A 17424-nucleotide genomic window follows, 5' to 3' on the forward strand; every position below is an offset into this window, starting at 1 on the left:
CCCAGCATAATACCTTCACAAGATCAAGCCAGAAAATATCCCACATAGATGAGGTAGAAGATTTCCAGGTCCCACCCCCTCCTGGGAATCTATTGGTGTGGGTCATTTCTGGGGCAGAATCATTTATTTTTTCCTTATTAAGAAATTTTGTATTTATTTTACATACTGACCACAGATCCCCCTCTCATTCCTCCTCCACTCCCCCCAAAACCCACCTCCCACCCCTTCCTCCTAAAAGGTAAGGCCTCCCATGGGGTGTCAGCTAAGCCTGGTACATTCAGTTGAGGTAGATCCAAGCCCCTCCCCTCACATCAAGGCTGTTTAAGGTGTCCCACCATAGAATCATTTCTTATTGGGGACATGGCCACTGGAAGGTTTTTCATACTCCAGTGAGAGTTCCAGCACCCATGCTTATTTGGACAATTCTAACTGGATTTAATGGGTTACAAAAAAAGAATACATGAAGTTGGGAAAAAGGTATTGGGTGAAAACATGGAGGGAGTTAGTTGGAATAATGGAGCATAGATATAATAATCCCTTGTATACATATGTGAAATTTTCAAAACTAAGGGTTTTTAAAATTTTAACCTGGGGAGATGCTGTTATTAGTAACACGCCTAGTTTGTTTTCAAAGATTGTGATTTCAGATCACCCTTCAGTGGCAGTTATTCCCACTCACTTCTATTCAAATGGCCTCCATGTCTTCTTGACTTTAGAACTGCTGCACTCAGTCCTGCCAACTCTATCATTGGCCACATTCCTTTAGTTCAGCTATCAGTCATCTTCAACCAGCCAAAAGCAGCAACAGCCTGATAGTCCCCTACAATCTACCATTTACTACATGGAGTTTTCATTTTGAAGCCTACATCTAATTATAGCATCTTCCTACTGAACACTTAAAAAACCTTTTCCTGGCCTTTTATTACAACATTTTACTTAGCATGGCATCTACAATTAGAGAAAACATGTAGTTTATTGTGTAGACACTAAAGAGATTGAAAGTGGACCTATTAATGGTTACCCTGGGGCAAAGATTAATGGGTTCTGCTTACTTTTCTAGCCACATCCTCTTCCAATAGCATGTGAAGCATGAGCAATACCCACATAATCAACAAACAAATCCTGATCCAAAGGTCTTGAGTCTGGGTTGTGTCCAGCTAGATTTGCATAGACAGGTGTACAGTGTGACACATGGCAGAGACTCTTTGCCTTCATTCTTTGCAGAAGGAATGGAGGGAAGAAGGGACAAGTCAATTAAAGAATTATAGAAGAATTTGACTGAGTATGGTGACATTGGTACAACAAAAGATAGCTGGACATCTCTCATCCGTGGGTAGAGGTGCCACGGGCAGCTGAAGAGGGGCAGAAAAACTTGGTAGAGGATGAAAGATGCAGATTCCCTATTTCCTAATTTAACACACAGCAAATCCTAGGATCACTGTGCAAGAGCACTTTGTAAAGTCTGTCCAGGTGATGTGCCAGGTAAACAAATCTTCACCAAGAATGTCTCCTTGTTCTGTTCCGAGATGATTCACAGTCCTCATGAATGTCAGTTTGAAGCTGCTGGAGGAAATAAACTTTACTTAATAGCTTTTTTGAGAGTCACACAACCAAGGAGATATGTAAATGTCCATTTTGTACTTCTGAAAACAAGTGCAGCCTCTGCAAGAAGAAGAAAATATGTCACAGACGTGGAAAGTAAAAGGCAAACAATGGAAAAGAACCTATAATTTAATTATGCAAATACAAGCTTTTCACACAATCTAGATTTGATGTAATTAAAGCACCTATAACAAACTTAATCAGGAAAGAAGCTTTCCTTTTGCCCAAGGCACAAGATTATAAATCACATATGATTTATAGGAAATTTACATTAGTGATACAAAAATTGAGAGAGAAATCTCCTTTATCTTAGTTGATAGTTCAATTAGTCACAATCTTTCAAAATAAAATACCTTATAGTAAGAAGATGATGGCTACAAATGACTATGAATTAAAGGGTCATGCGCTCCAATAAAAGCATATATTACATGTGTTTTTAATAATTTACTGATGAGCTTTATCTTTTTTGCCAACTATAAAGTCATATAAGTAGCTTTTGAGGTTAGAAATGCTTCTAGAGAAAAAGCTAAGTCAGGAATTTAAGTTCAGAGAGAAGGAATGTTCATTCTAAAAAGAACTGTTCCATACAGCAGCTCGCCAGCACTGGGTGTGTGACTGGGGCTTTGAGCTGGGGAGGTATTTGTTTTGTGCTATGCTCACGTGGGATATTTCATTCCAGCCATCTACGAGCCCTCCTGCGAAGCATATAAACACCTCGGCCAGACCTCAAATTACTACTGGATAGATCCTGATGGCAGTGGACCTCTGGGGCCTCTGAAGGTTTATTGCAACATGACAGGTAACTGTGTCCCGTTTACATTTCATGAAGATGGCTTTTCTGTATGTTGAGAATAATAGTTCCCTGAACGGTTTGTTGCTCTGGTGCTGGATTCTCATCACACCTTCTAAGAAGTTAAATCTTATTGGGCCTGTTAGCCAAAACATATGCTGTAAAAACTCTGACATAGTAATTTCTTAAAAGTTTGTCTTTGGAAGCTGCTAGAGACAGGGCTCAGCAGTTAAGAGCACTTGCTGCTCTTACAGAGGACCTGGGTTCAGTTCCCAGCACCTACATGACAGCTTACAACTATCTCTAATTCTAGTTCCAGGGGATGCCTATTCTAACCTCCATAGGTAGCAGGCACACATATTGTGTATATACACATACATGTAGGCAAACACTCATATACATAAAATAAAAATAAATAAATATGTTTTAAAATAGTCTATCTTTGAGTTAAACAATGGATAGTTAATATTTTAAGGAAAAATCAAGAAAGTAAAATCTCAAAGTTTAAGTTCACAGAAAGAAGTGGTATGTGAAGTCACCTAACTTAGTGTCCTAGGATGAGTAAATGTATCACTGCCCAGACTCCCTGGCTTATATTTGGGGAAGGCTTACCAGCCACTGCTGACCTTCCTCTGTTCTCTGTAGAAGGGTATCCTTTGTGTACTCAGATCCCTCTCTGGCAATTGCAAAGATTACACAGAGCTTTCATGAAATTTATTTAGGAAGAGATTCTGATTTTCTTCAATTCCATATTAAATTTCAGGCCAGTGAAATGAGATTGTAGACTTTTGCAAACTCCCAAAGTGGGGCATATGATGCACAACTCTCTAATATGGGAGAGAAAATTCTAACAGACATTGGCAGCATATTATACTCCAAAAATCCAGAAAGGTCTCTGAGCCATTCACCATTGCCAGCTCCAAGAGATGACCAGCACTTAATGTGAACTCCTGAGACTTAGGATTCTGAAGGATAATGGCAATATAATGCCCTACACTGTGGTATGTTTATGGCTACATGTGATGGTTCTAACATCATGTTAGATACCATCAGTTCTTTATGACAATAACTGGGTTTTATGTTCTGGCTCCATTAGTCACCAGATGCATAATCATAGGCACCTTAACTAACACTGCTTTTATATTCACTAAGCTTATATATTCTGATCTACCAAGTGAACTACTTGGTAGTGATACTACTGCCTGCAACCATCATTATTGTACAAATAAAGTAATAGAATCCCTAGATAATTTTCTGCATACTGGATCAATGAGAAACCAATTACAAAAGATATTCTTATTTCTTGAAACCCCAATAATTAAGTATGTTCTCATCCCTCATCCCCTACCCTTCATTGCCCACCCTTCATCCCCAGTTTACTTATGGAGATCTCATCTATTTCCCCTTCTCAGGGCAATCTGTTCATCCCTCTTTTTGTCCTCTTTGTTAACTAGCTTCTCTGGAGCTGTGAGTTGTAGTCTGGTTATCCTTTGCTTTACATCTAGTATCCACTTATGAGTGAGTACATACCATGTTTGGTTTTTTTGGAGTCTGGGTTATCTCACTCAGGATAATATTTTCTAGTTCTATTCATTTACCTGCAAATTTTATGATATCATTGTTTTTTTACTGCTGAGTAGTACTCCATTGTGTATATGCACCACATTTTCTTTATCCATTCTTCAATTGTGGGGCATCTAGGTTGTTTCCAGGTTCTGTCTATTATGAATACTGCTGCTATGAACACAGTTGGACAAGTGTCCTTGTGGTATGATTGAGCATTCCTTGGGTATATGCCCAAGAGTGGTATAGCTGAGTCTTGAGGAAGATTGCTTCCCAATTTTCTGAGAAACCGCCATACTGATTTCCAAAGTGGCTGAACAAGTTTGCACTCCCACCAATAGTGGAGGAGTGTTCCCCTTGCTCCATATCCTCTCCAACATAAGCTGTCTTCAGTGTTTTTGATCTTAGCCATTCTGACAGATGTAAGATGGTATCTCAGAGTTATTTTGATTTGCATTTCCATGATGACTAATGATGTTGAGGAATTCCTTAAATGTCTTTTGGTCATTTGAGGTTCTTCTGGTGAGAATTCTCTATTTAGCTCTGTAGCCCATTTGGACTAGGCCCTCTGCATAAGCAAGACAGTTGTATAGCTTGGTCTGCTTATGGGGCCCCTGGCAGTAGGATCAGGATCCATCCTTGGTGCATGAGATAGCTTTTTCAAGCCCACTACCTATGGTGGGACACATTTCACAGCCTTGAGGCAGGGGGAGGGACTTGTACTTGCCTCTACTGAATGCACCAGGCTCTGCTGACTCCCATGGGAGGCCTTACCTTCTTGTAGGAGGGAATGGGGGGTGGGTTGGTGAGGGGAAGGCTGGAGGGGTGAGAGGAGAGAAGGGAATCTGTGATTGCTTTCTAAAATGAATAAAAAATGTCTTAATAATAAAAAAGAATTAAGTAATTTGTTCATATTGTTCCAAAGATTCTAATTGAAATCTATTTGAAGCCAGTGATTCTTTGATCTATGTTTCAAAATCATTTATGGAGTTCTGTCTTTTATTTCCAAACAAGTGTCATGTCTCCACCTCTGAAGATTTCATTAGGTCTCAAGTGGAAATAGGATTCTACCACTAAAACTTAAAACTTTAAACAGCACTGTGGGCAGGGAGAACTTTTCAAAATACCATGAAGCAAGGCATGATGCAAAATGGAAGGGAGAACGGCAAGGGCTGGACACGTTTCAGTGTGGAAACCCTGTAGAGAAGACCATAAAAGAGAATTAGTGTCCCCTAAATTCCCTCCTACACCAAGAATTCTGGTGTGCCCCAGAGATGATCAGCTTACAGAAAGTTTTAGATAATTGTTTAGATGGCTGATTTGCCAATGCCCTCTAATTTTTTCTTGTTGAACTTCATTTTAATCTTACTAGAACATGAGTGCAGCTTGTGAGAACTTAATGTATCTTGATCCTGATTTCTCCTGATAAGTTTATGGCACAATAAGTTGCCTGAGATTTCACTTCTATTGGTTTCCATCTGCATTTAGGAAGAAAAACAGCAAAACAAAAGCATCATGATTACAACCCCCTACACAAAGTGAAGGACTGCTTTAATTGGGGGAAAGATGCTTTGTTGGGCATTAAAGCATGATGAACTACAAACTCCACCTTGCCCATATCTTCCTGATAGAGAATCATAAGGATGAAACCCAAGGATCATGGTAGTCTGAGCAGTAAGAACATTACAACTTTTTGTACTTGGTAGTTATGAATATTGGTATGTCCAAGAACGCTTGTAGAATCTTGACTTACAGGTTTTTTTTAGCATGCTGAATGACTCTTAAAAGGTCATTTAGCTCTTTTTTACTCATCAACCATTCTGGAAGTACCATGTTCTATATGGTATTTTGATGGGTTTGCCATCACCAAACATAATACCATGAAGGTTTCCTTGTGCTGTTCAGTATCCAGGAAATGTTGTAAAGACAAGGTAGGGATGGCAGGCAGAGATAGCCTATAAAGTCTAGATATATCACTTCATGTCTTGAGAAATTGTTTCTGCTACACAAACCTTAAGAAATAAAAGGAAGATAAGGTACTAAAAAGGTGAGGAAAGAAAAGAGCTCCACAAATCAATGCCCCACAGCATGAACGGGCTTCATTACAAAGAACTAAACTCCTAGTGGGTTAGTAAGCTTGAGAGAAGAGCTAAGAGGCAGAGGACAGGAGGGGTCACAGCAGACAAACAGGCAGGATTATATGTCATATATGACTGTTCATGTGTGCCCACATCTAACAGTATTTGGTGGGACAAGTGGGATGTCCCTGTGGAGACTGAAATGGTCAAGATTCTAGAGAATGATTTAATTATGGAGGACTTCAGAGTAATTTTGAACCACTGTAAAGTACACCCTGGATATCGTGTTATAACAGAAGTGTGCCAAATAATAGCTGCTAGGGCTCTGGAAGTATGGCATATCCGGAAGGAATGGGTGATCTATAGATGCTGCAAGATGTGGAAGAAGCCGTCAATTGTGCTACATTCCTTAGAAGTTAGAGAGGGTCCTTAAGTGCTGTGGAGTTGACATGAAGGAGTGATGTTTTCAATAAATCCCTTCTAAAAGAACTCATCAGTCTATTTTTCTTGGGGTTTTATCCTCTAATCAATGTTGTATATCAGCCTCTTTGAGACAGGGTCTCTTTGCCATTGCATTAACCAGGCTGCCTGGCCTACAAGCATCTAGAGAAATACACTGGGTTTACAGGTGATTGTGCTGTTGGATTTGGTTTTTAATGGATTCTAGGGATCTGAACACAGGTTGTCAGGTTTGTACAAGCTTTTTCCTCACTGAGTCATCTACTCAGGCACCATACTAAACATTTTTTTTTATTTGAGTAAGAAGCATCTGTGCTCTGGTGCATGAGGTTTAAAGTCCAAACAGAAAACACCTCTTGCATTCTTTATGCCAATGGCTTTGTACTTTTATCAAAAAGCCATTAAGCTTGTTTACATAATTTGTGCTTTATAAAGCCCTGGGATTTAGCTGATCAAATTCTATTACGGCCTATAATGGTAAAAGCTGCTCATGTCTTTTTAATCTAATATTTATAGAGAGCTCCTTGCTCAAGTCCCTATACACTGGCACTGGGAATACTCCTTCCTTTGTCTTTATTGTGCTTCTCACGTATTTCCATGGTGCAGTGTGGGCAGGAGGTGATGAGTCACTGGAGTGACCATTGTGAGTGCTAGTGACAACTGCCGTGAACCTGTGCATGCCACCTCACCTCAAACCCCTAGCCTTTCCTCTTCCCTGCGGTACTCATCTTCTTAGCAGCATACAGGAACACCAACTCACCATGACTATTCCCTGTGATTGTCTGGCACATGTGAGCTAGCTATACTGCGCACATTCTGAGGAAACTAGAGAGCCAGGAGTCCACTAAGGCTCTGATCTCCTGTGAGGTTTAAAATTTTCATGGAAGTTCTTTCAAGTTTCTGGAGACTTGATTCTTTATGATTTTAAGGCCCATGATCCTGTTTTCCTCGTGGTCCTTGGTCATGGATTGCTCTGAGCCCAACAGGAACTCTGATGTGCAAACCCTCCACTAGCACATACCCTGGATGGTTAGATAGGACGGTTACTCACTTGATTCACTCTGGCAGACAATTTTGTCTGCAAAGTCTTCACCTGGTCTATGTCTAGTGACCAGTCCTTGCAGTGTATTGTGTCATATTTGGAGTCCCCACTCACCTTAGAAAAGAGGACAACCCACAGGGCACACCCACCTGTGTGCAGTGGTGTGGCAGTACTCCCTGAGGTCTCAGAACTCTGACTACCTATGTCCCTCTGTATATTGTTCCTAATTCTAGAACATACGTTCCTTCCTGTGTGTGTCATACACTGTCATGTTAAGTTTATAAAGTACTGTGTTTCATTAATAGTTTTGTGATTTCGTAATCTTAACATATTCCTCAATAAAAGAAAGTTTGATTATACATAAAATAAAGACTAAAATTAACAGTTGCAAAGAAAAACAAGTGAAATACTGGGAAATATATAAAAAGGATTTTTATATGTTATGCTTATAGATAGATGATTGAAAGAGAGAGAGAGAGGGAAAGGAAGAAAGGAAGGAAGGAAGGAAGGAAGGAAGGAAGGAAGGAAGGAAGGAAGGAAGGAAGATAGATATTAAGGACAAATGAAATGTTAGAACATAATACATAAGGCTTTTAATGACTCATAAGACCACAAGGTAGCTAAAATTACAATTATGTTCTTGTTTTTATAATTAAAGCTCAGAAAAGTTAAGTCCTAGGTAATGTACATTGTCAACTATGGGGTCTGACAGTTTGTTCAGGCTATTATGCTTAGAAATAGTCTGTAGTTAATATATGTGTGAATGTGTCTATGTATGTGTAGGAATGTATGCATGTATGTATGTGTATGAGTGTTTTTATGTGTGTGTATGTATGTGCATGAGTGTGCCTATGTGTGTGAGTGTGTGTATGTATGTATGTGTGCGAGTGTGCAAGCTCATATGTATATATAAACAACAGTATTCACTTGGAATCTGTTCTACAATCTGGAACGTGTTTTCTGAAATGAGCATTTCTTATTAGCATCTCTTCATCATCATCATCAAAGCTTCCTAACTCATTATCTATGGCTTGGACAATATGTTGACTATAAACTATTTACTTCTTAATTGTCCCCCTAATACCTTGGGGTTTTTAATCAGAGAACACATTTAAATGAAATCAGCACAGGAACAATGAAGCAACCATTACAGGTTTTAATTCATAATTAATCTAGAAGTATTTTCCCATGTGTAATTTTCTGAGGGCATTCTAGGATACCTCAGACATTCCTTGCCTTCAAGTGTGCTTTCTGTATCTAGGGCAGGCCACCATTGTAGAATTTCCCTTGACCATGTCTGTGTTTATTCATTGAAGGATCTCTTGTTAATTGTTTCTTAAGATGTTTGTTCAGTTTTGGGGATAATTTAAACTTGATCCCTAATACTTAGTTGATTTTGCAGTGAGTCATCTTAGCCTGGGTTGGACACTACCTTGTTTGAGAATGTAACAGGATGAAATAGAGTTACTTTGCTATCATCTATATTTAATATGACAGTAGCCCTTTCCCTTTCCTTGGTGCAAAGGAAGCAGCTAGAAATGAGGACACAAAGTTCCCTTCTGTGTGAGGGGGCTTGTTAGCACTGCAAGTGGGGACTTCACGGGCTCTTAATCCCTCCATGTTCCCGTAAGTCAGTTTTTTCCCTATTCCTATCCCCACACACATGCGTGCATGCATGCATGCACGCATGTGTGTGTGTGTGTGTGCGTGTGTGTGTGTGTGTGTGTGTGTGTGTCCTGCATACAAACCCCACACACTGACTTCCATTTTATCCTTCCCCCACCACTCTCTTCTATTTTTTTCAAAGGCACTTTCTTTTCTTTTCTGTCTTCTAACCTAGTTTACCTCCTCTCTAGTTAACCTATGTGTAGACTCACTCTGCTCTGTCTTCCCTCAGCCACATCCTCTTTGTCGACCTCTCACGAGCTGTCTTTGTTATAAACCTTTGTAATCATTCAGCAACTCCTGCCTCTCACGTTCAGCTATTTCAGCTCCTCACAATCAGTATAAATCTTTGAATTCAATTCTGTTCATACAGCTTCAATTGAAAATCTGGGAAGCAACTCACTGATCAAACACAGCCGGGGAAGGACTCTTCTCTGACTGATTACCACTCTCACTGCACACTTTCCTTCAGATTCTCACTTATTCTATACATGGCTTCTACCTGCCAGGCTTTCTTTGAAATCTCGTCTTCAGTGTGTGTCAGTCATGGTGATAGGTTAATACTACAAAAGTTCTCGAACGGTTTTCAAACTTGAAGTCAAGAAAGGGAAAGGAAAACTATAAAATGGACTGTGAGACCCACACCACAGGCCAAATCATGTACAAGCAAGGTCAGACAGCTTTGGACTCTATGGGAACCTCCAAAATGGAACCCAGATGGAAACTAAACTGTACTGGAATATTCCCACACAACATGCCCACCCAATATTTTAAATGTTTACCTTTTGTGAAGTTTCTTCATTCAAAACCTGAGGACGGCCTCCCATGGTGTACAGCCAGAGGTGACTGTTTCATTTCCTCTGATGTTTGGAACCTTAATCTCTTGTTCAGTCCACAGTAATCAAGTATTTGATGGGGTGAATTAAATGGAAACGCAATGACCCTGGGAAGTACAATTAGGGCCCTGCTCATTCTTTTGTTATCCTAAAAGTCCAAACTTTTTAGGAGTAAGGTCATATTTTTAAACCAGACATTTTTTTTTCCTCCCAGCTAAACAGCAATGGTGACTAGGGTTCTTTCCTCCTAGGCTCAGGGTCTTTCAGTTTTACAGGTTACTTTTAGTTCTTTCTGAGTTAAGAGAGTTTCATAGCAGATGATCCTGGAAAGTTTTTGGAGGGAAACTTAGTATAGAAGCTGATATCTCCTCTGAATTTGTATCTAATTCTGCAATCAGAAAATTTAAATAATGTACACAGGACTAAATGGGCCTAGAAGGTGACTATTTCAAGTCATAGAACAGATATAAACTAGAAACTCTAAAAATTGCCATATGAGCATTTGCTGTTTACTTATCTTAGCAATGATCAAAAAGGAAACTTTAGAAAAGATGTCCCAGAGGATAAAGTTGTAGAAATAATATTTGTTATATTTGTGTACACACAAGTTTGGAAAAGCTCTCTTCACATAATTATTAATTTCACATCCTACCTCGAACAACCAAAACCAGTATTAAAATGTGAGATTAGTCATGTCTGCTTATCACAGATAAGAAAAATCTAAAAACTACCCATTCTTGAGGAAGCTGGTCCTGCCGCTTGTGGGCATGGTGTGGGGGTCCTGGAGATCTTGCCCTGCCCCTTGCCACTACTCGGCTACAAGCCTCTCCACAGTTGATGGTTTCTGGCTAGGGTGCAGGACGAGAAAGACTCACCTTCCCTTGGGGAGCTGGCCATTAGGAGTTTGACTATGCCCCAGAAAGTATATGAACAATACAAAATGGACTTCTTTTTTTGTTGGGGATGGTGGAGGTCACTGGGTATGGGAACAGACATGGGAAGACTGGGAGGTGAGCACAACCAAGGTGCATGATATGAGATTCTCATATAATTAATTAAAATAAAATCTATCCTAGCTAGGCGGTGGTGGTACACGCCTTTAATGCCAGTGCTCAGGAGGCAGAGCCGGGTGGATCTCTGTGAGTTCGAGGCTAGCCTAGTCTACAGAGCGAGATCCAGGACAGGCACCAAAACTACATGAAGAAATCCTGTCTCAAAAAACAAAAACAATAAACAATAAACAAAAACAACAAACAAACAAACAAAATAATTATCATAAAAACCTACCTTATTTTGTCTTCTCTGCTCACTCTGCTTCCAAACTTGCTTCCTGTTGCCCTTGGCTTCATAGCTAAGACAGCATGGTTTTAAAGGTGAAGTGGCTCCTCTAGGAGGTAGGTTAGGACATTTTCAAGGCACAGCAAATATAGAATGGCACCATGTTCTGTTCTCAGGTTTCCATACTAAATGTCACGGTGGGTGTCTACAGGCATTTCACCTTGCTCCAAGCCAAACTGATTGTTCTCTCTACCTGACACAGGCCACTGACATGAAATTTTCATGCATATGTTCATGTTTCTTCATTAGGGAATTCCTTCCTCTTCCTCTTATTGGAAACCATGCTTCCCATTTCTCATGTTGTCTCTATTATGATCTCGCTCCCTGAGTCATAAGTGATGTGTCTTACAGTCATTTCTTAGTCCTTCAGTAAGTCTGTCTCTGTGAAACTAAGAAAAATCTTCCTTTTGTCATAATGCCACAGTGATAGTTAGTGTTCATGATCTACTTAACAAGCTCTAGAATCCCCAGGAGACAAGCTTCCTGGCACACCTGTAAGGGAGTACCTAGGTTAGGCTAGCCTCTTGTGGACTGTCTTCATTAGATTAATCTATGTGAGCTGACCGACCCACTGTGAGTGGCACAGTTCCCTGACCTGGGATCTCTGACTGTACAAAAGTGAGCAGAGGACAAGCATTCATCCATCACTGTTTGCTTTCAGACTGTGAATGCAATGAGACCAGCTGCCTCAAGCTCCCACTACTGTCAAGTCCCCACCATCATGGACTATAATCCTGAACTCTGGACTGAATTAAACCCTCTGTCTCTTAAGTTGCATATATCAGAATATTATAACAGGAAAGGTAACTGAAATAGAGCCCATTTTCCTGAGAGCATGCCTTGACATAGGCTCTTGATATAGGCCCATCTCATCTGTTTACTGGGTGTTCACTTGCACGCAGGCAACACATCTCCTACAATTTCTTTTAATTTACCTGATCATGATTTTGGCTTGTGATTTCTTTGTTCTTTCTCTAACTTTTTAAATTGTGGTTTTAAGACACAATTATCTTTTTTTAAAATTCCCCTTTGAGTAGCCTTCTACTACTGCTTTGGAAATGCAAAAATCTCTTCCTCTATCCCAAGGATAGCAAACATCCCTTTTCTTATTCCTTCTTCTGCAGTTTACTTGATGTTCCTTTTTTATTCCTTTTGTTTTGTTTTCTCTTGTGGTTTTCAGAGTTCTCTTTAAATTTCTGGCATTGTTGGTCATGTGTGATTACTAATAGTAATAAGGTCTTGCTGAGTTTGAACAACACTCCATGTCAGAGTGGCCCCACAGCTGGTCTTCCCAGGACACTCTTATTTAACTCTGATGTCATTGTTAGTAGTTCCCTATTTCACTATCAATTGTGTCTTTCGATGATTTATTATTTAATCACCTCCCTCTAGAAGAAGCTGAGTGGGGCAGTTTGTAGACTTTCTCACTCACTCTTAATTTGTTGAAGTCTTTTATATGGATCAGGTTTCCCAGACATGTTTCTTTGCACAAGTGGCTTCCAGAATACTTGGAGCCATTTGATATTTCTGGGACTATGAGCATCAGAATTTGATACGAATAAGGACAATCCCAATCCTATCTGTCATTTCTACATTCTTAACTATGCCTTGTACTGCTCTTAGCAGGAACCTTTGAAGGCAAAGACAATGAACTAAACTCCTGTTACATTCCAGAGTAAACCAGACTCAATCAGCCATAAGGTCTAGGGCACACATCTGAAATCTGCCAAACAACTAGGATCCATTTCTTTTCATTGCATTCATTCATGAACCTGTTAGGTGTTCTATGGGTCATTCTTGAATACATCAGTATTCCATGGAGTGAAGTTACATTGCTTCTCAACTTTGTAAACTGTCAAGTGATCATTCAGTATATTTAGATCTATTCAGTTGCTCTGTACCCATTTGCTCTCTATCCTCCAAAATTATTATCACTATTACACTGTTTATTGTCTCATGGTTTCCAAGAATTTATGGGAGATGAGAGGTATGTCCAAATGTGTGTGTGTGTGTGTGTGTGTGTGTGTGTGTGTATTGTGTGTGTACACCTATATTTAATACATGAATATATGTTTATGTGAATACACATGTTTATGTGAGCATGTACACATGCATGTGATTTACACATATATTCTAGCACTAGTCAAGTTTTCAGAAAAAAATCAAATGCTAGTGTTTCTTCACTATTCTACATCCCCAAAACTCTGTAGTATTGTTTTACTGCTTTTCTCTTTGGGGCTTTTCTACAGAATGATGGGACAATATCTCATTCAGTAGCCCAGGTGGGCCTGGAACTCACTATGCTAACTAGTGACAATCTTCCTGCCTCCATCTCCTGAGTGCTGGGACCATAGATGTGAACTACCACACCCAGTCTCATTTTTAATCCTACAATATAGAACCAAACAGTTTTCAAAAAAGCATTTTGGAGCTAGAGAGATGGCTTAGCAGTTAAGAGCACCAGCTGAACCTGGGTTCAGTTCCCAGCAACCACATGGAGGTTCACAACCATCTACAACTCCATTTCTAGGGCATCCAACATCCTCCGCTGACCTCCTCAGGTAACAGGAATGCATATGGTGCACAAGCAAACATACTCAGACATAGAAAAAAGAAATACACATATATTTTTAAAAGATACATTTTAAAATTCATTAGAATCTCCCAAACTTTTACCACAATTAGTAAGTTTTATATTTAGTCAAGGAATGTTGTAATTCTCAAATAATTTGTTATTGCCTTTTGGTAGGAAGTAATAAAACTTTTCATAAGAGTATTTGAACACTAGGATTAAAAATTGCCTATGCAATGTATTCTATAGTCTGAAAAAGTCTGTTCTTTTTCCTAAACTTGTGTATCTCCTGCTTTACTTGGCTTTTTTAGCAAATAGGAAAACACTCTAAAATTAATACAGTTATAAAACATAAAAGGTAAGGGAATATAAATATTCCCTTATAAATATAAATATAAATATAAATATAAATATAAATATAAACATATCCTTCGGTCAAATTATATTGGCAATCTGTTTTATCAGTAAAATTACAGCCTCCTTTATGCAGATAGCAATTACATTTATTTGTACTAACAAATATAGGGGTTTGGGTTGCAATCAATAGAATGATACTCCCTCCCATTAAGTATCCAGCCCAGAAACCTAAGGTTCTGAAGAGTAAACCAACCTCTTATTGAGTGTGTATTACCGCTCAAGCTTACTAAACAGCCTGTACCAATCCTTGGGTGTAGACCAGTACACTGTTACCACATCTATTATCATATCAAACCACTGTTGTGGATTATGAGCATAATCTTACTTGGCATGTAAATTGATGAACTGTACTGTCATTGCTTTACTAGCTGTCTATAAAAGAATCAATGTCAACATGAAGTACTAAGTTTGGAAATCATATGTAAAAGATGGTACATGGAGTTACCATGTTGGCAAACCATGGTAATGCACAGCCGACTTACATCCTGGAAGTAGTTATCAATGATGTTTTTAGTTTTTATTAATCATGCCACTTTGAGACACTCCTAGTTGTAACTGTGGTTCCAGGACTAGCTTGGACAAGTTTCCTGTGTATTTTCCTTTGTTGTTTTCTTCTGTTCCATGCCATGATTGTTATAGTATATTACTTTTCTTCTTGGAGTAACAATACATGCCTGAAATAACTTCAAGAAGGAAGCATTCTTTTTTTTTTTTTTCACAGTTTCCAATGATACAGTCCACCATGGGGGGAAGAAGTGGCAGATGAAGTGACTTGGTCCATGATGCTAGGAGCTTGGATTGTAACTTGTTTATATTTTAGTAGATCAGGAAGTAGAGACCTTTGGCTGGAAGTGAAGATAAATTTTCAAAGTCTTGTGTCCAGTGATCCAATTTCTCCAGCCATGCCCCCCCCCTTAAAGATACCATAATCTCCAAAAAGAGTCCTGCCAGTGAGCGACCAAGTGCTCAAACACGTGAGCCTGTTTGAGGAATATCACATTCAAACCATAGTCTCACAAAGCCTTCTTCCAGTGTTCTCCATGGGAGGGATGTCAGATCTGATATGACTCCAACATAGTAATCTGGTCTATTTCCTCCCCTAGTGGTATTTCCATTTCAAGAAATAACACAAAATAATGAAAACATAGAGATAGTACTTCACGACATAGCACCAACTGTTCCTTCAATCTTCTCCATCCATAGCCCTATTACCTGCATACACATAAAATAATGGTCCCAGTGTCTCACCCATGGAAAACTTTTCTTTTTCATTATTGAACTGGAAAACCCACCATTTCTATTTTTCTTTGACTGTTTTACTCCAACATCTACTTTGTAACAAGTCTTTTATTCTTTCCTCCTTAATTATTCTATACCACACACAACTGCTGGGGAGAAATGAGATCAGAGAACAATTCCAGAATAAATATGTCATAGAAACAAAGTATAAAAGAACACAGTGTGATGTTCTTCCCTACAGAAAGGGAAATGCCTGGGGGCAGCTTTGGTTCCATGGCCTCTACTCCCCTCAAATTCTCTGCTCCCTTTGAAAATTTCTAGGTTGTGCTTATTAAAATATTTAGCGTTCCCAATGCAGTATTCATTTCTAGTATTTTGAAAACTTGATCTTCATTCCTATTGATATTTCAAAACACAAAACTCTGATTTTCTGTATAGTAGCTGAATATTTCCTCATTGTAAATCCTTACATTACCTTGCATGTCTGTGTATAATTAAGGGGGGGCAAGAACCACTTAGCCACAGTTAGCTGAGCCTCTGTGAACTCTGTGATTTGTTTATGTGTATGATTACCATTTTGTTTGCCGTTATTTCAAGCTTGCTTGTTATTTTTGGTTGTTGCTGGCATTTAAAGGAGGACAATAGCTAGCTACTTAAAGAACAATTCCAGAGAAGTTAAATTTGGAGATTTGTTATTAAAATTACTGGCATTTTCTCTGTCCCATTTCAAGCCCTGGGAAGAAACTCCATGAGGCATCTGGAGGTACCATCATGGCCCACAGAGCATTATTCAAATCACTGTTGTAATGCCCTTAAAGGGAATTGGTCAGTTTGCCTTCAGCTCTGCAGGTATGGTCTTAGTTATGCTTTTCTGACCACCATTTTATGGTGGTGCAGGTAAATAAAGGAAGAAAACAGCATTCACAATCACGTCAGCACACCAAGGCTTTCTTCCAATGTCCTTATGTAGGGATGTATTAACAGATTACAAGTCCATTTTAAAGGTCCCTGATTATAATACTCTTGTTTTAAAAGAGATTAATTTTCTGTGTCATAATGGGAGATAATTTAATGCATAAATTATTCCTGAAACGCAAGTTATAGAAGTCATATAAGCATGTCAAAACCAACTTTCCTTTAACAAAATTACCAAGGAAGCCATTCATTTAAGTACTTTAAAACTGTACATCAAAAAATTACTATTGGGACTGAAGAGATTACCCCATGGTTAGCAGTGCTGGCTGCTCTTCCAGAGGACCCCAGTTTGATTCCCAGCACCCATATGGCAACTCATAGCTATCTGTAACTCCAGTCCTCAGGACTCTGGTGACATTTTCTGAGCTCCACAGTCATTACACACACATGTCCCATAGACAAACATGCAGGCAACCCTCCATGCAAAAAATTAAAATGAAATAAAAAAATGTTGCCTTTGAAAGAACTGTAAGTCTTCTACCATTTGACTTTCTTTAGCTTTGAAATCAAAACCAACCTTGAATCAAAATCAACCCTCCTATCATGGTTTCTCACTGGTATTATTTAATAACCTATATATTTTAATAGGAAAAATCTAAATTCATAGATTTTTCTTGATGATCAGTTTTGACCTAATCTTTAATTCAATACTTACAGTTGCTAATAACATTATCAAATCCTCAACTGACCTGACTCTAAATATTTTTCTTGTGATGTTAGATGCCACTGTAATTGGCGCACATGTGCTTATAGTTGCGATGGCTTTTTGATGCATTGGCCACTAGATCAGCATGAAGTGGCCTCTTCATATCTTCTGATAGTTTTGGTTTGAGGTCTATCTTATTGGG

The 17424-nt window shown here is 39.0% G+C and overlaps 1 protein-coding gene across 1 annotated transcript in view; it reads left to right on the plus strand.

Moving 5' to 3' along the window:
* The window catches only part of Cntnap2 (contactin associated protein 2), a 1432736-nt gene that overhangs the window by 700415 nt on the left and 714897 nt on the right, over positions 1–17424 (plus strand). Inside the window, exon 12 of the mRNA XM_059257035.1 lies at positions 2282–2401. Coding sequence (XP_059113018.1) covers positions 2282–2401 — 120 coding nt within the window. The remainder of the gene's footprint in view (positions 1–2281; positions 2402–17424) is intronic.

Source organism: Peromyscus eremicus, chromosome 3, assembly GCF_949786415.1.
Source record: "Peromyscus eremicus chromosome 3, PerEre_H2_v1, whole genome shotgun sequence".
NCBI lineage: Eukaryota > Metazoa > Chordata > Mammalia > Rodentia > Cricetidae > Peromyscus > Peromyscus eremicus.